At 40.3% G+C, this 24,567-nt stretch overlaps 1 protein-coding gene and 1 pseudogene across 8 annotated transcripts in view; one reads left to right on the forward strand and one right to left on the reverse strand.

The window, feature by feature from the left end:
• Positions 1 to 334: 334 nt before the first annotated feature.
• LOC122677014 lies at positions 335 to 20,473 on the reverse strand (annotated as a pseudogene).
• Positions 12,815 to 24,567, forward strand: part of EPS15 (epidermal growth factor receptor pathway substrate 15) — a 139,598-nt gene continuing 127,845 nt past the window's right edge. Inside the window, exon 1 of one of the 8 annotated variants that reach the window (XM_043876708.1) lies at positions 12,815 to 12,980. In XM_043876708.1, the coding sequence (XP_043732643.1) occupies positions 12,948 to 12,980 (33 nt within the window). In that variant the 5' untranslated portion in view covers positions 12,815 to 12,947. Of the gene's footprint in view, positions 12,981 to 13,123; positions 13,326 to 24,567 lie in introns of those variants that run through there. The other 7 variants (XM_043876712.1, XM_043876713.1, XM_043876714.1 and 4 more) reach the window with 7 other exon arrangements.

Here is a 24,567-nt window from a genome sequence, read left to right on the forward strand (position 1 = left end):
GCTATCCATTCCAATATTCTGGCCTGGAGAATTCCACAGACTGTATAGTCCATGGGGTCGCAAGGAGTCAGATGCGGCTTTCACTTTTACTTTCTACCTTCAAAATATATACATATCTGACTACTTACCATCTCTTTCCCCAGTGCTACTACCCTGCCCCAATCATCACCTGGATTATTGCAACAATCTCACTTTTTTTTTAAACCAATTTCTCTCTTGTTTATCTATGAACTGTTTCCCACAGTAGTCCAAATAATCTTTTTTAAACCTAAGCTATATCATGTTCTTCCTCTGCTCAAAATTCTCCATCTCATTCAGAGTAAAAGGCAAAGTCTTTTTTTTTTTTTGAAATGGAAAAGTTATTTAATTAGGTTCTTTGCAAGAAGTTCAGAATACTACTTTGTGAGGATAAATTCCATTTGTGAGAGCAAACACAGAGCAGAGGTAGCCCTGGAGCTGAGGGACAGCTTTGATTCTTCACAGAATTTATGAGTCCACAGCTTTCTGATCAACCTTGCGCTGCTCTGTGATCTCGTATCTCTCTCTGTGTGTTGAAGATCTCACCCTCCTGGTGTCTGGGCTTACAGCAGCTTCTTCTTCTTGAAGTAAGTGTCAGTGAGATGTTCTGGGATTTTCACACCACTGATACCGATTTTGGTGGAGGTGGCAATGACAAATTTCTGGTGTGTTCTATGCAGAGGAACTCAATTGAGGGATAGAGGCCCAGTCACAAGTAGCAAGCCACTGCCCAGCTGCTTCAGGAAAACAACCCTTTTGCCTCTGTGGTGCCCCATGAGGATTTTCAGAACGGCCCCAGGAGTGATGCTGGCACGCAGCTTCCTCACGTGCTTAATGAAGGGTTTCTTGCCGTGACTCAACAGTTTCCGAGGCACGTCTTCAGTAGGGTAATACCTAGGCATTTTGCGAAGTTTGACCACTCGGATACCACCATTCTTGTCGCCACCAACTGGTTTTGTGACAGTAGCAAGAACCCGGACTTTCTTTTTCTTTTCGACCTTTGATTTAGCTGCTGAATACTTTCTCTTGTACAGGGGCTTTCTGGCGTACATGGCTGATCGGGAATATCTGCCAATTCCTCTGACCAGGACAGGGTTTCGGCTACAGTGGGGCTTCCCCTTCTTAACTTTCTTCACCATTTTCACCTTTTTAGCCTTGTTGCCAGCATCAGCCTTTTTGGCTTCAGGTTTTTTCTCCTTAGTATCTGGCTTCTCAGCCTTTTCACCCGCCATCTTGCAAGATGGGAAAGAGCAGACAAAGTCTTTAAAATGACCATATCCCACTTGATATGGGACACCATACTCTCATTCACCCTTTCCCTTGCTCTGCTCCAGCTACATTGCCTTCCTTAATGTTTCTCAAACCATCAGGCATATCCCTGCCTTGTACCTGCTGTTTTTTTTCACCTTGATTGCTACCCATCCTAGATATACTCTTGGTCACTCTCTTAATTTTAAGTCTTTTCTCAAATGTTTACTTATTTGTGAGGACTTTTCTGACCACCCTTAGACTCTCAACCTTTCCCCCTTTCATATAGATTCCCATCTGTTGTTCTTCCTTCCCTAATATACTTTTCTCCTTATCTACTTATGATTATATAGGTATAAATTTATATAATCATATGTATACATATATATGATATATATGTGATACAATGTATACATATATGTGATTGTATATATGTATATAAGTATACAATTGTAACTATATAAGGATAAAAATATATGATTTATGAATTATAAATATATTTTCCTTATGTACTTAGTATATATATTAGATACTGTTACTTATAATTATATGTATTATTATAAATATGAGCATTTATTATATTTATTATGTGTTGTTGTTGTTCAGTACCTCAGTAGTGTCCAATTCTTTGAGACCCCATGGACTGTAGCACACCAGGCTTCCCTGTCCTTCACCATCTCCCAGAGCCTGCTCGAACTCATGTCCATTGAGTTGGTGATGCCATCCAACCATCTTGTCCTCTGTCATCCTGATCTCCTCCTGCCTTCAATCTTTCCCAGCATCAGGGTCTTTTCTAATAAATTGGCTCTTTGCATCAGGTGGCCAAAGTACTGGAGCTTCAGCTTCAGCATCAGGCCTTCCAATGAATATTCAGGTTGATTTCCTTCAGGATTGACCGGTTTGATCTCATTGCAGTCCCAGGGACTCTCAAGAGTATTCTCCAACACCACAGTTCAAAAGCATCAATTCTTTGGCACTCAGTTTTCTTTATGGTCCAACCCTCACGTCCATACAAGACTACTGGAAAAACCGTAGCTTTGACTAGATGGACCTTGTCAGCAAGGTAATGTCTCTGCTTTTTAATATGCTGTCTAGGTTGGTCATAGCTTTTCTTCCAAGGAGCAAGTGTCTTTTAATTTCATGGCTGCAGTCACCATCTGCAGTGATTTTGGAGCCCAAGAAAATAAAGTCAGTCACTTTTTCCATTGTTTCCCCATCTATTTGCCATGAAGTGATGGGACTGGATGCCATGAAGTGATGGGACTGGATGCCATGATCTTAGTTTTTTGAATGTTGAGTTTTAAGGCAGCTTTTTCACTCTTCTCTTTCACCTTCATCAAGAGGCTCTTTAGTGCCTCTTCACTTTCTGCCATAAGGGTGATATCATCTGCATATCTGAGGTTATTGATATTTCCCCTGGCAATCTTGATTCCAATTTGTGCTTCATCCAGCCCGGCATTTCGCAAGATGTACTCGGCATATGAGTTAAATAAGCAGGGTCATGATATACAGTCTTGACATACTCCTTTCCCAATTTTGAACCAGTCTGCTGTTCCATGTCCGATTCTAACTGTTGCTTCTTGACCTGCATACAGGTTTCTCAGGAGGCAGGTAAGGTGGTCTGATATTCCCATGATATTCAGATGATACAACTCAGAAGTGGCAGAGATGAGGTTGAAATTAAGGTACACTTTCCTTTAAAGACTACAACTTGGGAACTCCCTGTTGTACCAATGGTTAGGATTCTGCGCTTTCACTGCCAACCACACAAATTCAGTCCCTGGTCAGGGCACTAAGATCCTGCAAATCATGTAATAAGGCCAGTCAAATAAATAAATAAATAAAGCCCACAGCTTTAACCACTGTGGTAAAGTGCCTTCTCTATGTCCTTACAATCAATCTTCTTAAGTCCATCACCACTGCCTCTGCCTCTCTCCAAGAACTCTTACCAGGATCTCCAAAGCTTTTGTGACCCCCAACCCTAACTGCTCTATCCTTTACACAGAGCCAGAGTGACTTTTCTTTGTGTGTGTGTGTGTGTACAGTTAAATGGTTTTTTACTAACTCATAGAGTTGCACAACCATCAGTTCAATCACTCAGTCACGTCCAACTCTTTGCGACCCCATGGACTGCAGCATACCTGGCTTCCCTGTCCATCACCAACTCCCAGAGCCTACTCAAACTCATGTCCATCACATCAGTGATGCCATCCAACCATCTCATCCTCTGTTGTCCCCTTCTCCTCCCTCCTTCAATATTTCCCAGCGTCAAGGCCTGTTCCAAGAGTCGGTTCTTCACATCAGGTGGCCAAAGTATCACCATTATCTAATTACAGCACATTTTCATCACCCTAGGAAGAAATCCTGTATCTACTAGCAGTCACTCTCCTTTTCCCCTTCCCCCAGGTCCGGGCAACTGCTAATATGCTTTCTGTCTCCATGGCTTGCCTTTTCTGGATATTTCAAATAAATGGAGTCTTAAAATATGTGTTCCTTTGTATCTGGCTTCTTTCACTAAGCATAATATCTTCAAGGTTCGTCCATGTTGCAGCATGTATCAGTACTTCATTCTTCTGCATGTGGCTATCCAGTTGTCCCAGTACCATTTGTTGAAAAGATTATTCTTCCTCCTATTTGAATTGTCTTGGCACTCTTGTGGAAAGTTCAACGGATCATAAATATATAAGCTTATTTTTGAAGTCCCAATTCTAGTCCAATATATGTCTCTCCTTATGCCAGTACCACGTTAACTTGATTATTGTACTTTTGTGGTAAGTTGGAAATCAGAAAGTATGAGCCTTCCAACTCTGCTCTTCATTTTCAAGATTGAAATTGAATTTTTCCTTGAAATTCCATAGAAATTTTAGAATTGTTAGTTTTTTCAAAAATGTTAGGTGGGATTCTGGTAGGAATTACCTTGAATCTATAGATCAGTTTGAGGAGTATTGCCATCTTATGTTTCCTAATCTGTGAATGTGAGTAGTGTTTCCATTTATTTAGGTCTTTTTTAATTTCTTTCAATGAGGTTTTGTAGTTTTCAATTATAAGTCTTATACTTCTTCTTTGGTTGAATATCAGCTGAAATCTTTGGCTTGCAATATAGAGACAATATTGAAAATAACAAAAAACCCACTGAGCACTGAGAGTGTATAATTACATTTATATACAGTTAAATGCAAACATGATGCTACCCTTCTATTTACATACTGATTTTCTGGACTGGGGGACAGAGTGGACAGTGTCTCCAGTGCAAGTATGTGCCTTTGTTGGTATCTCTTAATACCAACTGTTGCTGTTGTTTGAGACAGTTTCCTCAGATTTTTAAAATTTGACAGACTTGCTTCAGATCTCAGTCAGGGATGAACATGGGACTCTTATAAAGATAACCAAATCCTTAATCATCATTATCATAACCATAATGTGATCGTTCCCATTTGTTAGGCACTTATTCCCATTCCCATGTACTACACTGAAAAATGCTTTATAAGCATCAACTATTTATTTATTTTTTTATTAGTTGGAGGCTAATTACTTCACAACATTTCAGTGGGTTTTGTCATACATTGACATGAATTAGCCATGGAAGCATCAACTATTTAATTTTCTTAATACAGTTTGCATAAAACTGAGACTTGAAGACTTTAGATAACTTGTTCATGGTGTTATAATTTTTGCAGAGGACCTTGATTCAGTCTCAAATTTGTCTGATTCCAAAGTCCATCCTCTTAACTACTGTCCTGATGTCAGGGTTCCTGGCCTATAAACCTGACTTCCTTCTGGAAGGATATAATAAGTTTCTGATTGTGCTTTTAAAAAATCAAGGCCACCAGATTTAAAAATCATGATCAACACAAAGCAGTAGTTTTCAGGACTTCTCTGGCAGTACAGTGATTAAGACTTTGCCTCCTAGTGCAGGAGGTACAGGTTTGACCTCTAGTCGGGGAGCTAAGATCCCACATGCCTGGAAGCAAAAAAACTAAATCACAATAAAAAGAAGCAATATTGTAACAAATTCAATAAAGACTTAAAAAAATCCCAACAATGACTGTCCCATTTGCTTCCACTGGTGATTTTGCATCTCTGGGAGTCTCCAGACAGACACATTACTTTAATTCTGGTCTAGCCATGACTCCCTCCAAGTATTTCCTAACATCCTTTCCTCTGTTTTCATCTGCTAGTTCCTCCCTCTTCCATTCCCAACATGCTCCAGCCCACCAAACATCTCCAGAACATGCTTGTTCTTCTGTGTTTGTTGCCACATACTTCACCTGGAACAACCTGGCCTTGTTCTAGGGCAGTGGTCAGGAGTTTGATGAGAAGTTCCTGGAGATTTTTAAACAGGGAAATGATAAGATCTAATGTACATTTTTAAAAGATCACTCTGCCTGTAAGGATAACAGATGTAGGTGCAAACATGAAATTCGAGAGATTAAGGAGATTTAGCAGTTGTCTAGGAAAAGGTGAAGTGAAGACACACCCAGTGAAGACAGGGAGAAATGGTCAGATATGGAATTTTGAAAATAGAATCGGAATTTCAGATATATACTGAGGGTTGAGCCAGCAAAAATTGCTGATAGTTTGGACTTGGGTTATGAAAGAAAGCATAGAATCAAGAAAGAAAAGCGATGAAGGCCTGAACAAGGCATCTTCTATTTGTGTTATGAGATGTTCAATACACAGTCATCGTTTTACACTGAGACACAACTGTGATTGTGGCTTACAACATCTTTGACTGAAAGAGTTGTCTGTTTGTCCTCATGTGTGCATTTGGGATATCTTAGCTTTCTTCATGTATTAATACATGAACCTTTGAAGTGCAGGATTCTGTGCTAGGTCCATCACAAAAGTTGTCACAAAAGTTTCCACAAATCCTTGGAAGTAGGAGTTAATATCCCTATTTTACAGAGAAGGAAACTAAGACAATTTATGATTTCACTGAGGGTACATATTTAGTAAGGGGCTGAGCTGAGATTTGAAGTCAAATTTTACTAAAAGCCCATGCTTATGTCACTGCAATAATTCAAAGGTACAGAATCAGAATTCCCCAAACTTTTCTCCTCATTAATTGAAGCCTCTGTTGACTCTCATGTGTCCTACTTTAGAGCCCAAGGCTGGCAAACAGGACAGCTTTGTTCTGTCTGTAGCCCATCTGCAGACTTGCCTTGTGATTTAGGGCAAGCTTCTTAATTTGATGGTGTCTCAGCATTCCCACATGTTAAGCAGGACTTGTAATTAGTGATGGAGACAATGCTTTGAAATCTGCAGATGAAAGGACCTGCAGCCTTGAGTGCAAATATTTTCTTTCCCATGGTGTTCGTTTCGTTTCTTATAGCTTCCAGGACCCTTGATAAGGAAAGGAACAAAAAAAGAAAGAAAGAAAAAAAAAACAAAAGAAAGAAAGAAAGAAAAAGGAAACAGGGCAAATGTAAAACTGTACTTGCTTGCTTGCTAGAAGTCAGTGGAACTTCGGGGTCATATATGTAGTAATCTCCTTTACTCTTCAGAACTCAATAAAAAAACTTTAAGGTAGACTTTTTTTTAATGTTCCATTTCCTTTAATAACCTCCATTGAAGATCTTCAAAAATGATTTCTATTTTGTTTCTGACTTCTTAAACCTATTCTCCAGGAGGAAGGAAAGGGAGCTAATAATTATCTAGTATTTGTTGTATGCCAGGTATCATGCTAACTGCTTTCACATGAAACCTTGTTTAATCATTATAATAGCACTATCAGATAGGTGCTATTGTTACCTTCAGTTTAAAGGAGAGGAAATGGTGGCTTGGTATGGTTCTTTGACTTGTCCAAGGTCACAAAATTAAGAAGTTGGACCAAGCTGGGTCTTCCCAGTTCTAAATTCAGCCTCTTCCCAGGACACCTCTTTGCCCTGAAAAATTAGCAATGACAATTTTGAACTGTCGCATCACACCCTGGGTGTGTGTGGCATTTGAAAATCTCTTACTGCTTGTTCTTTTCAGTCCCTGGCACAGGGACAGTTATTTGTACAACACAATTGTTATTATTGTGCAGCCTCACATATTTTTTCTGCCCTGGGCAAACATGAACAATAATGGACTATATTTATGAAACCAGCAGCTTGGAAGCATGAGCTCCAGATTACCATTACAATTGTAGTTTAATTTTTTTCTTTTTTGGTAGCTTAGCACCATTTATGTAGAAGGGCTTTCTCAAAGTCTCATGCCAATATTCTGGTTCTTTGTATATTCAGACAGCCCCTCACAGTTGTTTTTTTTTTTCTCTCATAGTTACGATCAATCATCCTGCATTTCTAAAAGCTGACATCACAGATGTGCAGTGTTCACGAAGAGCTGATATGATAGTCACCTCCCAAAGTTGGAAAACAAAGAAATAAAAGCAGCAATCATTGGCTATCAGTATCCAAATGTAAGTAATAACACATAACTTTACCTAGGGAAACAAAGACAAGGATATGTGTGTTAGCTGTTCAAGGCACTCCTAATAGTTAACGTGGCTCAGAGAGTAAAGAGTCTGCCTGCAATGTGGAGGCCGGGGTTCAATCCCTGGCTTGGGAAGATCCCCTGGAGAAGGGAATGGCAACCCACTCCAGTATTCTTGCCTGAAAAATCCCAAGGATGGAGGAGCCTGGTGGGCCCCAATCCATGGGGTTACAAAGAGTCAGACACAACTGAGCGACTAACATACAATAGTTAATGTATCTGCAAAACTGGCTTAGTAATTGGAGGGTTGTTTGCTACTGCTGCTGCTAAGTTGCTTCAGTCATGTCCGACTCTGTGTGACCCCATAGATGGAAGCCCACCAGGCTCCCCCATCCCTGAGGTTCTCCAGGCAAGAACACTGGAGTGGGTTGCCATTTCCTTCTCCAATGCATGAAAGTGAAAAGTGAAAATGAAGTCGCTCAGTCATCTCCAACTCTTAGTGACCCTTGGATTGCAGCCTACCAGGCTCCTCTGTCCATGGGATTTTCCAGGCAAGAGTACTGGAGTCGGGTGCCATTGCCTTCTCCGGGAGGGTTGTTTGACAGAGGGTTAAAGGGTGATCTTGAAGAATGGCATTCTTAAGAGCTGCCACTTCAGGCCAGGTTCTTTAATAAGGCATTTATGCATAATTTCCAGTCCTTACAACATCTCTACACGGTAGGTATTATTGTCTCCAATGTACACATAAGGAATATGAAGGTTAAAAACCCAGAGACATTAAGTTGCCTTAAAAAAATAGGTAAGTCCTTTTTGTCTGCTCCATGAAATTCATTCTCTTTACAACAAATTAGATCATATCTTCCATTAGCTACATTTTATTCTCCTAAAATAGATTTGTGATATGACCCAGTGCTTTGATGAGATCTGGGACACGAATTTGCAAACTGTCACTGGTGTGTCATCTAAAAAAATCCAGTCCCGGAAGTTCTAGGCCTTTTTGGGAGTTTGGACCATCACTCCCACCCCCTACTTTGTCAAGTTTTTGATTTAAGCCAGAACCAATGGACAAAAAAGGAAGCCAGTGCAAATTATTGATGGTCTGGAAGGGAGCATGGGGGCAATTCTCATACAAGCAGTCTTCCCTTGCTTAGGGGTCTGATCATCACTATTACTGTTTTAACCAAGGTCCAGATCTGCTCTAACTAGTCCTTACTTAAACAAGTTATTTATAAAATATTTGTTTCTTGGTTTTTCTAATTTGTGAAATGGAGATAGAATGAGGATTCAAATATTAACTACACATGAGACTATGCATTCATTCAGTTCAACAAACTTCTACCACATACCAATTTGACTCTAGTTGTTAGATGCTATATATAAAAACATTCATAAACTGTGAAAAGCAATATTGTGCAAAGACAATATGCTGTTTTTGACTTAATATAAATCACACAATAATTATAACAATAAATAATTCCTTATATTTCCTCAACATTTTCCAAATCTATTTGCTCTTTTTTTTTTTTTAATATGTGGGAAATGGAGTCTCAAACAGGTTGAATGATTAGTCTGAGGTCACATATTGACTCGAATACTCTCCTTACTATCCCATGTTGAGTTCTAGGAAACTATACACCAGGGACTCCCAAGAGTCCCTGTCCCCCAAGAGTAATATCTTGTATCTCATATGGTTTGGTGGAGTCTTCTTGAATAGCAAGTGCATTTGTACTCTATGAAATTAAAAGACACTGACTTCTTGGAAGAAAAACTATGACAAACCTAAATAGTGTATTAAAAAGCAGAGACATCATTTTGCTGACAAAAGTCCATGTAGTCAAAGCCATGGTTTTTCCGGTAGTCTTGTGTGGATCTGAGAGCTGGACCATAAACAAGGCTGAGCGCTGAAGAATTAGTGCCTTTGAACTGTGGCGCTGGAGAAGACTCTTAAGAGTCCCTTGGACAGCAAGGAGATCAAACCAGTCAATCCTACAGGAAATCAACCCTGAATATTCATTGGAAGGACTGATGCTGAAGCTGAAGCTCCAATACTTTGGTCACATGTACTGCAGTTTCAGCTTCAGTGAGCCAGCTTATTAGAAAAGACCCTGATGCTGGGAAAGATTGAAGGCAAAAGGAGAAGGCGGCAGCAGAGGATGAGATGGTTAGAAAGCATCACCAACTCAATGGACATGAATTTGAGGAAACTCCAGGAGATAGTGGAGGATAGAGGAGCCTGGTGTGCTGCAGTCCATGGGGTCTCAAAGAGTTAGACATGACTTAGCTACTGAACAACAACAATTGTATTTCCCAATAGCAATTTATTCTATGACTTTAAGATTTCTTAACTAAATCTGTGTATCTACAACTTTAGATATTTCCATGTGTTATCTCATTCATCCTCACAATAACTCTAAGGTTGTACAAGTAATAAATAGTTGAGACAGGATTGGAATGTGGATGTTTCTCATGTCCAAGCCCTGTTTATTCCACTACGGTATACTGTTTTGGTTACTGGATGTATAACCTTGGGAAAAATCACTTAATATCTGTGACCTTCAGTTACCTCATCTGTAGAGTGGATATGATGATTACTACCTTTCAGAGTTGTTGAGTTCAAAAGTGATAATGTAAATTAGAAAATCAAAGTAGAAACATCAGTGGTGGTTACAGCTGATAAATATACCAGGTGGGAAAGGAGTAATTTAATACATTATCTCCCCTTCTCCCTCAAGTTAAAAAGAATAACAGCAGAAGGAGGTCAAAGGAGACTCTCTTGAATAAGTGGTTGCTCACCAGACTTGCATGGCTGGCTCTTCATTGCCTGGACTTTGTAAAAAGGGGTGTGAGAAGAGTCAGGAATTTCTGAGGGCATTTTGGGGATGGTTCGCCTGTGGTGGCAAAGGTCTAAAACCTTATGTGAGGTTAATTCCATTCTTGGCTTGTTCATTTGATTCTCCTTGTGTGTCAAATGGGGATTACTACGATAATGCTAAGAGTGTGTGGGTCTGATAGAGCTATGGTTCGTTGTTGTGGGAAGCCACCATGACTAAGAAAGGAAGACCAGTTCTAGGCAAAAACATTTATTGAGGTCTAGTCTGTGCTAGGCTAAACTGTGAGAGGGAGGTAGTTGTGAGACAGCCCTCTCTTCTCATGGATTTTGCAATCTGTTTGGGGTATAGAAAAAGTCCTCTAACTCCAAGGCAGAGGGTAGGGATAATATCAGAGCAACTAAAGGGTGGGGTGGGATTTCCTAGAAGGCTTCCTGAAGTAGATGGCATGTAAGCCAAGCCTTTAAAGATGAGGATTTCAAGTTACTGGTTATTTCAACTGAAGAAGGCAATATGAGAAAGTATAGGCTGTGTTATGTTTAATTTGGCAGGAAGTAAGACCTTATACTAGTACAAAACACATTCCAGGATCTGAGGATATAGATATACATCAGAAAGAGTCCTTGCCATTGAGGAGCTCTCAGCCTAGAGGGTCGGTTCAGTTCAGTCGCTCAGTCGTGTCCAACTCTTTGTGACCCCATGGACTGCAGCACACCAGGTTTCCCTGTCCATCACCACCTCCTGGAGCTGGCTCAAACTCATGTCTATCGAGTTGGTGAGGCCATCCAACCATCTCATCTAGAGGGAAGACAGATGTAAAGAGCCATTAGGGTGATGATGACTTCATAAGGCAGAGAAGAAATGTAAAGATAAGTGTGTAAATCTGATTTGGGGAAGTCAGGAGATATTTTGTAAAGGCGGTGGTACTTTGGTGGTGTCTTGAGAGAGAGCAGGAGGAGTTTGCCAGGGGGACTAAGGAGGGAGTTAGGAGTGCTGCAGCCCCTGAGGAGGCCCCAGTGCTCTTTTACTGAACTGGGGTCTAAGTGTGGCAGGCAGCCAGTGAACCTGGAGAGTATTTATTTCCCTTCCTACCTAGAATTTGACTTAAGATAGTCTTTTCTTTTGATATCACCCCCTAATGTTGTTGTTCAATAGCTCAGTCACGTCTGACTCTTTGTGACCTCATGGACTGTAGCATGCCAGGCTTCCCTGTCCATTATCATCTCTTGGAGTTTGCTCAAACTCATGTCTATTGAGTCAGTGATGCCATTCAACCAAATCTTCTTTGTCCTTCCCCTCTCCTCCTGCCTTCAATCTTTTCCAGCATCAGGGTATTTTCTCATGAATTGGCTTTTTGCATCAGGTGGCCAAAGTATTGGAGCTTTAGCTTCAGCATCAGTCCTTCCAAAGAATATTCAGGGTTGATTTCCTTTAGGGTGGACTGGTTTGCTCTCCTTGGAGTCCAAGGGACTCTCAAGAGTCTTCTCCAGCACCACAGTTTGAAAGCATCAGTTCTTCAGGTGCTCACCCTAATCAGTTCAGTTCAGTTCAGTCGCTCAGTTGTGTCCGACTCTTTGCGACCCCATGAACTGCAGCATGCCAGGCCTCCCTGTCTATCACCAACTGCTGGAGTCTACCCAAACCCATGTCCATTGAGTCAGTAATGCCATCCAGCCATCTCATCCTCTGTCCTCTCCTTCTCCTCCTGCCCTCAATCTTTCCCAGCATCAGGGTGTTTTCAAATGAGTCAGCTCTTCGCATTAGGTGGCCAAAGTATTGGAGTTTCACCCTACTAGCAGACGGCTAAATGAAAAGTTTTGGAGTCAGACTTGCATTCTAACCCACCAGCTATCTGATCAGTTGTAGGCCCTTACATATGACATTTATTTGTGTTTCAGTTTCATTTGTACAATTTATTTATGTCTCAGTTCCTTCATTTACACAATTTAAAAATAAAAGTGTCCAACATAGATTCTGGCATATAAAAAGTACCGTTATTATTTCCTATCATTATCTCACTTAATCCTCGCAAGCAACTTGGACTCTGGGTATAGTTCTTCCCATTTTTCAGAAGCAGAGGCTTAGCGTGGGTAGGTGATCCGCTAAAGTTCTCAGGACAATCTGGAGTTGCCTCTGTCTCCACAGCCCGTCCACCTTAATTACTTGTCCGAGCCGGGTTTTCTCAGGCGGCCCCGGGGCAGGCTCCGATCCGGCAGCAAAAACTCCGGCGCCAGGATTTGGGCGTCTCCGAGGCCTGTGCCGGGCGGGCGGGGCCAGGCGAGGCGGGGTGGACGAGAGGAGGGAAGTTGTCGAAGTTAGGGGAGACGCCCGCCAGCCCGCTCGGGCCTCGCCTCCGGCCGCTCCCTCCGCCTCCTCCCCGCCCCGAGCCCCCGTCCGCCCGTCCTTCCTTCCCCTCCCGTGCATGATGGAAACACCATGGCTGCGGCGGCCCAGCTCTCCCTGACACAGGTAACGCCGCCCGCCGGTCCGTCGGGCTCGGCGGCCGGTGTCCCCGGCCCCCTCCCCCACCGCCCTACGGTTCACCGACCCGGGCAGTTTCTCTCCGCCCCGGGCGGGGCGGCCGATACTGAGAGCGCGCGCGGGCGCGCCTGTGAATGTGTCTGTGAGTGTGACTGCGGGAGGACGCCATCCTGAGCCGGTACCTCCGCCGCTCGCGCCTCGGCCCCGCCCCACGCGGCGCCCCCTCCTCCCGACCCCTCGGTGCCCCAGCCCCGCCGGATGGGAGCCCGACCCTCTCCTGTCCGCCTTCACCCACCCGGGAAGTTTTCTCCTTCCAGGCCAGACGCACCCCAGGTGAGCTCCTGTTGAGCTCGCGCGGTTCAGCCCCACCGCCGGGTCAGCCCTCGCCCCGCACGAGGCTCACCCTCGGGACAGGCAGCGTCACCTTCCCGAGCCAGGCGCTCAGGGCCCCCTCCCAGCCAGGCTTTTTAAACCTCGCTAAACCGGCCTTTTCCCACTGGAGTCCGACGAAAGCCCTCCCTTTCCCAGCAGTTTCCTCCAGTCAGCCTGTCTTCCAAATAAGTCTCATCCTACCCGAGCGCATTCTTACCCCGCTAGCCCCTTCCTGGCTTCAGCCTCTTCTGCTGATCAGGTTTCCTGCTGGGTGAGATCCTCCGATTCAGTCTTTCCCTCCTCAGTTCTGCTACCACTCCTACTGGGTGGGCTGTCTATCGCTGTCCATGGGGATAGCGGGGAAACATCCTTTCACAGGTGTGATGGTTCCGCCCGTCTTGGTGCTGGGAAGGACCTAAGAGATCACTCGTCCTGGGGGAACCGTCACCAAAACCTGTGTGCTCTGTCTGTCTTGCCTTTCTGCTTCCTTCAGAGTCAGTCCTCGTGCTTCCCAGAAAACCGCTCAGCATCAGTCACCCTGGGAAGCTCGTTCCTCCCTCTCCGTTGGGAAAACCAATTGCAATCTTTCGGGGATGTCCTGGATGGAGAGGGGTTGTACACCTGTCAGTCCCTTGGCGCTTCTCTGACCAAATCTCACCCTAACCTCACCTTCTCAGCCTGTTCTCTCCAGAACCGGGGGCCACGGACCTTCCCCTTGGGGCCCACGCCAGCCTCCCTGCCACCTTGTATTCTCCTTGGCCTGGATTTCTCAGCGTTTCTGAGGCAAAACATTGGGATAGGTTATACATTTCGGCTGGAAAGTTTTCTGTCCGAGGAGGAAGAGACTTTGGGGGTGTTTCGCCTAGCATCCTAGGATAAACTGAGTGAAAAATGTTCCCCTCAGTAACCAGGAGTCACATATAAACATGTGCCTTAGGTAAAGTACCTTCAGCTTGTAGGAATTTTCAGCTTCATAAGTGCGAAGTCTGTTATTTTCCAGTTTATTTAGTCTTGCTTATCCTGTTTTGACAAGCAGATAAATGGGGAGGAAGACTTGGAATGTGGTGATTGAGTCTTGGTAGTGAATCTCTTTGGAAGGGTCCTCCTGAAACTCAAACTTGAGGAATGGCAACATTGACTTATGCATGTTCACTCTTTAATAGTCTAGTTAGTGATATGCATTAAACAAGATCCTGTTGGCAAACTGTTGCTCTTCCGCTCAGCTGGCCAACTCCAGCGAGAGTTCTCCCCTTGAAGATTTTGCTCTCCTGAGAACTTCTACAAATTTGCTTCTTAGTTGTGTGCCCGTAGTTTATTTTCTTCCTGGATAAGGCTATGCTTTTAGTTTCTATTTACTGTCATTCCTCTCTGAATATTTTCTTCCGGCTCTGTCAGTTTTATAGATAGCTAAATAATTTAAATGTGTTCTTGTGGCTATATATTTAAATATTAACATGTACACAGAGTAAATACTGAATCAGGAGTATTATCATTCAGTGTTTCACATATGAGAGAACAAACATTGATGGTTCATTTATATTGAATATCCAGATAAGTCAAGTTAGAGCAATTTGATTTTAAGACGTTTTTGTTTAGTCGCTAAGTTGTGTCTGACTCTATTGCAACCCCGTGGACTGTTAGCTGGCCAGACTACTCTGTCCATGGGATTTCCCAGGCAAGAATACTGGAGCAGGCTGCCATTTCCTTCTCCAGAGGATCCTTCTCACCCAGGGATCAAACCTGCATCTCCTGCAGTGACAGGCAGGTTCTTTATTGCTGAGCCATCAGGGAAGCCCTTTAAGACATTAGGAGGCAATAAGATATATTGTAAAGGCACAGGAAAGAGAACATTCCCAAGTATTTAAATACCTAATGTGCCTCCTTGTTATTTTAAAATTTGGCTGATTTGTGTTTTTTAATTGACTTTTTAACTGCTTGAGGCAAATAAACTGAGATAACAATGCAGCCTGGTTTCATATTTATTATTGATCTGTTTATGTCACTATAACCCCCTCAAGACACACTCAGACATAGGCATACTCAAGTGAGATCCTGCACGGCAGGGACATCTTTCATCTCTTTCCCTCAGCACATGTCTGGAAGAAAGTTATTAATAATATTTGTCTTATGAATGACTCAAAATTCTGAAGAACTCTGTGACAGTTACAAAGATTAAACAGATGCTGAAGTTAGTTTCTGCCCCTGGTTATTAAATAGTAATAGTTTTGCAGTAGGTTGATTCATTCAGCCAGTATTTGTTAAGTACCTATTATGTGCCCTGCTCTATGCTGGAATTGTCTTGAGTAGAATTTTTGGCCTCTATCAATTAAGCAAAACTGACAGTTGGGAAAAACACCTGAAAACTAGGTTAATTTTCTCCTTCCGCTATCTCCTGCCTGCCAGCAAACCCTCCAATTCCCCAACCACCAATATAAGTTATCTAAATTATCATAGTCTAGCCACTGATGCAAAGAGCTGACTCATTTGAAAAGACCCTGATTCTGGGAAAGATTGAGGGCAGAAGGAGAAGGGGATGACAGAGGATGAGATGGTTGGATGGCATCACCGACTCAATGGACATGGGTTTGGGTGAACTCTGGGAGTTGGTGATGGACAGGGAGGCCTGGCAGCATGCTGCGGTTCATGGGGTCGCAAAGACAGGGCTGAGCAACTGAAATGAACTGAACTGAGCTTCTAAACAGGATAGAATGCTAGAATAGTAAAATGTTTCAGTTCCAGCTCTGCCGGGAGGTAACTGTCATTGAGTTAAATCTCCAGGTCTCAGTTTTCTTGCTTTTAATATTCATCCAACAAATATGTACTGATCATTTATTATGTACTAGGATTTATTCTAGGTGCTGAAGATATACTTATGAACAAGATGACAATTCTTGGCACTCAGAGACAGAAGAAAGCATGGAGCTTAATTCTGGAGAGTTGGAGAGTTTGAATTAGATGATCTAAAGACCTTTCCAAAGAACATTTTTTTTAATAGATCATATTCTGTGATTTGGAGTTCTAGTGGTGACTTTCCTAGGGTACTTTATAGGCTTTATAGGCATCGTGTTTTCTGGTTTCAATTTTCTTTACCAGGTGTTCTATTTTCTTTTTGGCAATAAGAAGTAAAACTTGAATGAGAAAGATCTTGTGATTTTTGCTATGGTAGTAGATGACAAAAAGTTATTAATACTTCCTCTTTTTAAACTTTGCTGGTTGCTCATTTCTTCTTTAAGTCTGCATCTCTACTAATAATAATACTGTTAACTTCCCTTTAAGTGTTACTATATGCTAAGAATTTTACTTCACTTAACACTCCATTTTACAAATAAGGGAAATAATTTACATAAATTCGTAAGTAAGATCTAAGATTTGAACTGAAGTCTGTAGGACTTCAAAAGCTGTCTACTATACTTGTCTGTATACTAGATGCTTGGCATATCCATTGCTCCCTTGTATTTTTTTATTTTCTTTTTCAGTATTTGCCTTGTTTTCCTAGTTAGGTACTGAACTTCACAAGTATGGAAGCAATGTCCTTTGCCTCTGAATCTGTAGTTACCTTTAATGGTATCTTAATAATACAACTCTGGATGCACAAATAGTGCTTTTGATGATGAGAAAGGTTTTACTTTGTTGAAAGATGGCATAATGGGAGTATTTTAAATAATACTCTGTCAGTTCAGCTTTATGCTGAAGTTTTCTTGTTTTAATTTAGCAAGGATTTTTTTTTTAATACTAAAAAGACCCTTTAGAATGGGACTTAAAACAATCTTAATATATGGTCAAAAACAATAAATGCTATAAGGATACTTTTTCTTTTAATGCTTTTTTAAGATTGCAAGAGTGATATAACTGCATTATAGAAAATTTGAAAATTGGAGGGAAAAAAAAATCTCCCATAATTTCAGTTTTTGGTATTTATTTTCAATTTCATTTAAAAAGTAGGCAATATGTATTAATATGTGTATCCCCTTTGTGGTTTGGTATAACAATCATGATGGTAAATTACAGGGTAGAGTGTGAAAATTACATGTTCTCAGAAACAGAAAAGAAGTATTTATTCAGTATGACTTATTTGAGTTCCTACTATGGGAAAGGCACAATAATGATACTTTTGTCCAGTATACTCAGGAAATCTTTGCTTCCCTGAACAATATCAAACAGTTTTCAAAAATGGCTTGGAATGTTCAGCATTTGGGAGGAGCTGTCATAGTTAAAATTAATTAGGAACAGTTGGTTTAGAGTCTCCTAGGAATAACCTGAGTGTATTTTTTTGTTTTCACTGTTTGCAGACAGAACAATAATATTGTAGAAAACAATACATTTCTACAACAATAAATGTTGTAGAAAAAGATTGAGCATCTTTATTTAGTAACAAATCATAGTTCTGATTTCCCTTTCACTAATAATCTCAATTAAGGTCTCAATTTAGGGTGTTTTACTTGCTCTTCAATGGGCATGGCAACCCAGTCCAGTATTCTTGCCTGGAGAATCTCCATGGACAGAGGAACCTAGAGGGGTAGAATCCATGGGTTGCAAAGAGTGGGACATGACTGAGCGACTAAGCACAGCACTTGTTCTTCAAAGATTTATAAACATAGTTATATGCTTCTTTGTTTTGTGAATTTTAGACTTAATAAAATTGGATCTATGGAAGCCAAAATTAGGAAGATGCCTTGAGAGAGAGAAAGAGTGGGAGAAGAAGAGAGGGAGGGAGGGAGGAGGGGGAAATCATCATTGATCTGGATAATTTGGAGAATTGGTGGAAATAAATGAAAAAGTAATCCAGACAGAGTTCATTAGGTAAACCCATATATGGGAATTTCATTTTAAATAGTTGAACTCTCATCACCAAGATAAAATATGATTATCTTCATTAAAAATTATGTTTATTAGGAGCTTTTAATCTGAGGGATGTTATAATGTGAATGCTGTTTTACAGTAAAGTAGAAACATTTTATTTAAATTAATCTACTTAAGCATACATAGAAAAAAGACTGGAAGGAAAAAAAACCCAAATTTATGATAGCATGGTTATAATTTTTACTTTTTTTCAATAGTAAGCATGAATTTCTTCTGTAATAGCTGACTTAACATTTCTATATGACAATATTTTTGAAAATTTACCCTTTTACATTGATACCAGTAATTAATATTAATTACAACTATAGTTTAATTACAAAATAAATAGCTATATGGGAAGTAAAAATGTGTGTTCTAAGATAGCATCTGCATTTACATTCCATCTTAAACATTCCTATCTTCGGGTTTGGAGAAATTGGTTAGAATGATAATTATTATTATTATAGTTGGTTTGGAGAATTCAGTTAGAAGACTAATTTATAATTTTGTATGCTGCTTTATAATTTATGAAGCAATTTAAGCTCTCATTTGATCTTCACAATAACTAATAGCTAAGGCTGTTATTGTCATTATTTCAAACTGGAGAATACCAAGGCTCATAATTTGTGACTTATGTATTATAGTCAGTAAATGAAAGAACCAGAATAAAGGTCTGTTTAAAAAAAAAAAAAACTCAGGGACTTCCTTGGTGGTCCAGTGGTTAAGAATCTGCCTTGCAGTGCTGGGAATGTGGGTTCGATCCCTGGTACGGGAACTGAGATCATACATGCTGTGAAGCAGCTAAGCTCATGGGATGCAGCTGTCGACCCTGTGTGCTCTGGAGTCCATGTGCCACATCTGGAGAGCCTGTGCACCACAACAGCTGAAGCCTATATGCTCTGCAGCCCAAGTGCTGCAACCAGAGAGTCTTTGCACCACAACAAAAGATCTTGCATGATGCAACTAAGACCCAATGCAGCAAATAAATAAATAAAAATAATAAAAGAAAAAAAATCCTCACACATACCAGTGAAAATCTCCATCATGCTCTTGGCCCTCTCCTAGGGCAATCATTCTTGCTGTTTCTTGTGTGTGTTTCCAGCAATAGTGTGTGCTAAGTCGCTTCAGTCGTGTCCACATCTTTGTGACCCTATGGACTTTAGCCTGCCAGGCTCTTTTGTCCATGGGATTCTCCATGTAAGAATACTGGAGTTGGATTGCCATGCCCTCCTCCTGGGGATCTTCCCAACCCAGGATTCGAACCCATATCTCTTACATCTCCTGCATTGACAGGTGGGTTCTTTACCACTAGCGCCACCTGGGATGCCCCAATTCTGTGTGATATGTATGCAAATATGTGTGTGTATGTTATACACCTGAGTATAACATATGTGATATATACTGTGTGTGTATATTTCTTTTGAATAAGCTGCATATTTTGTGACTTACTGTTATTTTTAGCTTAATTTATCTAGGAGATTGTTCTATACAAGCACATACAGATTCCCTCATTATTTCCAAAATTTGAGAATATTCTTTGATATGAATATACCCTGGTGGCTCAGACAGTAAAGCGTCTGCCTACAATGTGGGAGACCCAGGTTCAATCCCTGGGTCGGGAAGATCTCTTGGAGAAGGAAATGGCAACCCACTCCAGTATTCTTGCCTGGAAAACCCCATGGACGGAGGAGCCTGGTAGGCTACAGTCCATGGATCGCAAAGAGTCAGACAGAACTGAGCGACTTCACTTTCACTTTCCCTAAATAGCCACTTAATGATGGATTTCTGTATTGTTTCTAATCTTTTGTTGTTATAATACAGACAGTGCTGCAGGGAATATTCTTTCTCACATCTTCATATACGTGTTCACTTCAGTTCAGTCTCTCAGTCGTGTCTGACTCTTTGCGACCCCATGAACCGCAGCATGCCAGGCCTCCCTGTCCATCACCAACTCCGGGTGTCCACCCAAACCCATGTCCACTGAGTTGGTGATGCCATACAGCCATCTCATCCTCTGTCGTCTCCTTCTCCTCCTGCCCTCAATCTTTCCCAGCATCAGGGTCTTTTTCAATGAGTCAGCTCTTCGCATCAGGTGGCCAAGGTGTTGGAGTTTCAGCTTCAGCATCAGTCCTTCCAATGAACACCCAGGACTGATCTCCTTTAGGATGGACTGGTTGGATCTCCTTGCAATCGAAGGGACTCTCAAGAGTCTTCTCCAACACCACAGTTCAAAAGCATCAATTCTTCGGCGCTCAGCTTTCTTCACAGTCCAACTCTCACATCCATACATGACTACTGGAAAAACCATAGCCTCGACTAGACGGACCTTTGTTGACAAAGTAATGTCTCTGCTTTTTAGTATGCTATCTAGGTTGGTCATAACTTTCCTTCCAAGGAGTAAGCGTCTTTTCATTTCATGGCTGCAATCATCATCTGCAGTGATTTTGGAGCCCAAAAAAATAAAATCTGACACTGTTTCCACTATTTCCCCATCTATTTGCCATGAAGTGATGGGACCGGATGCCATGATCTTAGTTTTCTGGATGTTGAGCTTTAAGCCAACTTTTTCACTCTCCTCTTTTCACTTTCATCAAGAGGCTCTTTAGTTGTTCTTCATTTTCTGCCATAAGGGTGGTGTCATCTGCATATCTGAGCTTATTGATATTTCTCCCAGCAATCATTCCAGCTTGTGCTTCATTCAGCCCAGCGTTTCTCTTGATGTACTCTGCATATAAGTGTGTTTGTGCATTAATTTTTAGTAGGTATAATTTAGGGCTAAGAGATATTTTTAATTTGGATAGATACTGCTAATTTGCATTCAGAAAGTTTATACCAGCAACAGTGTTTGTGCTTTTCCCCCGTCAACATAGTATATTATCAAATTTTGATTGTTGTTAACCTGGCATATAATAATGATATCTGTTGAAAGTTGGCCTCATGTACTGTGCTTCTGTATCACAAAAATGTGAGCTTTTTAATATTTTGTATGAAAGTAAGATAGAAGTGAGGTATAAGAAGCTTTGTAATAAAAAAAAAAGCTTTGTAATATAAATAATACTTTAACAAATCACCTGTTTAATTAAAAAATAATGGTTGGTACTACAGAGCTACAGTAATCAAAACAGTATGTACTGGCACAAAAACAGGCACACAGATCAATGGAACAGAATAGAAAGCCCAGAAATAAACCCATGCATTTATGGTCAATTAATCTGTGACAAAGGAGGCAAGAATATACAATGGATAAAAGACAGCTCTTTCAATAAATGGTGCTGGTAAAACTGGACAGCTACATGTAAAAGAATTAAACTAGAACATTCTCTAACATGATATACAAAAACTCAAAATGATTAAATACATATAGGATTAAAGACCTATATGTAAGACCTAAAACCAAAAGCTCCTAGAGGAAAACATAGGCAGAATACTGTTTGACATAAATCATAGCAACGTTTTTTAAAAATCCATCTCCTAAAGCAAAGGAAATAAAAGCAAAAATAAACAAATGGACCTAATTAAACGTAAAAGCTTTTGCACAGCAAAGAAGAACATCAACAAAACAAAAAGACAGCCTACTGAGTGTGAGAAGGTATTTGCAAATAATGACTGATAAGGTGTTAATATCCAAATATTTAGACAGCTTATACAACTCAACGTCAGAAAACCAAACAACCTGATTAAAAAATAGGCAGAAAAACGGAATACATTTTTCCAAAAAGGACATGCAGCTGCCCAACAGGCACATGAAAAGATGCTCAGTATTGCTAATCATCAGGGAAAGGCAAATCAAAACCATAATGAGATCACTCACCTGTCAGAATGACTGTCTTCAAGAAGAACACAAATGCTGAGGATGTGGAGAAAAGGGAACCCTTGTACACTGTTGGTGAGGTTGTAAATTGATGTTGCCATTGTGGAAAACAGTATGGAGGTCTCACAGAAAACTAAAAATAACACTACCATGTGACCCAGCAATTCCACTCCTGTGCATATAGCCAAAAAAGCAAAACAAAACAAAATACTAATTTTAAAAGATACATGTACCCCAGTGTTAATAGTAGCATTATTTACAGTTGTCAAGATACAGAAGCAACCTAAGTGTCCATCAACAGGTGAATGGATTAAGAAGATGTGGTGTATATGTGTATATATTAATACAATGGAAATGCTACTCAGCCCTAAAAAAAAATGACATTTTGCTATTTGTAGGAAGATGGATGGACTTGAAGAGTATTATGCTAAGAGAAATAAGTCAGAGAAAAACAAATACTATGTGATAGCACTTACACATGGAATCTAAAAAAATGTACCAAACTAGTAAATCTATAGTAAACTGGTAAATATATAGTAAACAAACTAGTCAATATATAAAAAATATAACAAACTAGTAAATCCCCATGGACAGAGGAGCCTGAGGTCCATGGGGTCACAAAGTCAGACACAACTGAGTGACTAAGCACAGCACAGTAAATATAAAAGAAGCAGAGTCACAGATGTAAAAATGAAACTAGTGGTTACCAGTGAGGAGAGGAAAGGGGGAGAGGCAACATAGTGGTAGAGGATTAACAGGAACAAACTATTATGTATTAATATAAAATATGCTACAAGAGTATATAACATGGGGAATATAGCCAACATTTTATAACTATAAATGGAGTGTAACCTTTAATTATGAATCACTATATTGTTCACCTTAACTATATAATATTGTACATCAGTTACAGTTCAATTAAAAAAAAAAGGTTGGAGCACTTTTAAAAATTTAAAGCACAACTATGCAAAGAAAGGTAAGCCTCACTTCCTCTTTAGACTGGGAATTTTGTAATGGGTATTTAGCAGTACTAGGAGTTTCCCATCTGAGATATTCAAGCTGCTTATTTCTTGTTATGTCTTCAATGAAAATTTGGCGAAGAACATACTTTTGGGGAGAAAGCTTCTATATTATAATACTTTGGTTTTTTAAAGATCATGGTTTCTCACTGTTGACATTTTGGGCCTGTTAATTCTATGGTGTGGACGGGGGCCTGTCTTTTGCATTGTGGGATGTTTTGCATCCTTATCCACAAGATGCTGGTAGCACTGTTCCCAGCTGGGGCAATCAAAAATACTTCCAGACATTGCCAGATATTTCCTGGGGGATGAAATTGCTTCAATTTGAGAATCGCTGATTTAAATATGCTTTTTAAAGTTAGTGATCCACTAAGTCCTTTGGGAGTTAGAGAAGTATGTGTGTTCTTGGGATAGGGACAGAGGGAATGGTTTATCTTCATAGTTTAATTTCTAAATCTGCCACGAGCCCTGAATGCCTAATTGTGCATGGATATTGAACTTAAAAAACTTAAATGATAAGACAATTGAACATTGTGAGCTTAATTTTACGTGTGATTTCACTGCCTTTCTTATTGTGGTCTTACTTTAATTGTAGAACAATTCTGTCTAGTGGGCTAAATATTAATGCAAAGATCTTGGAAGGAAAACATTCTTATGCAGCCATTGAGAAGGAAGAAGACTGATGTTACTTAAACTCCTAATAAGCAGTAGGTATTTTTAGATGATTTACATATATTATTTCACTTAATATTCACAACCTCTCTACAAGTAGAAATTAATCTTCTGTATTATTTACTCAGGTTGTGTTGTAACAGACTTGAGATTCAAATCTGGGCACATCTGATCTAAAGCACATTTGCTATACGTTACTTCCTGCAGACAGTCATTGACAATATTTCAGACAAATTTTAGGGATAAAAATGAACATTCACGTGATATTGCATTCCTCTGTTGTTATGTAAACGGAACAAATCACTCAGAGTGGAATTTGTGTGTGCGCGCATGTGTGTGTGTGTGAGAGAGAGAGAGCGAGCAAGAGAAAGAGGTCAATTTGGGGAAAATAATCAGTTCAGTTACTCTGTCATGTCCAACTCTTTGCAACTGTAGTAATTATTAATACTTATTGAATACATGATTTATCAGGTATGATTTTTCAGTAATCCTTACAACCTGATAACCAGGTCATCCTTATTCCTGTTTTAGAAAGAGAAAACTCAGGCACAGAGGTGAAGTAACTTGTTCAAGATCAAACTACTGTTAAGTGGTAGAGCCAATGTTATAACTTAGGCAGTGTAAACAACTCATAAATTGAATGAGTCTGTATTTCTGAGTGCAAAATAGCTCTGACAGAACTAATTATAGTGCCATTCCTTGGTTATAACTGAACATATGTTCTAGGTGCAACATCTTATGTAAAAATCAACTTTTCGTTAAATAGACCACATCTCTAGAAAATAATTGTACCAAGTTATAGTGGAGGGTTTTGGTAGACATGATAGAATGTAGTTTTACATTTTGCAACCTCTAGGAATTT

The sequence above is a fragment of the Cervus elaphus genome, chromosome 20 (assembly GCF_910594005.1).
Source record: "Cervus elaphus chromosome 20, mCerEla1.1, whole genome shotgun sequence".
In the NCBI taxonomy this organism is placed as follows: Eukaryota; Metazoa; Chordata; class Mammalia; order Artiodactyla; family Cervidae; genus Cervus; species Cervus elaphus.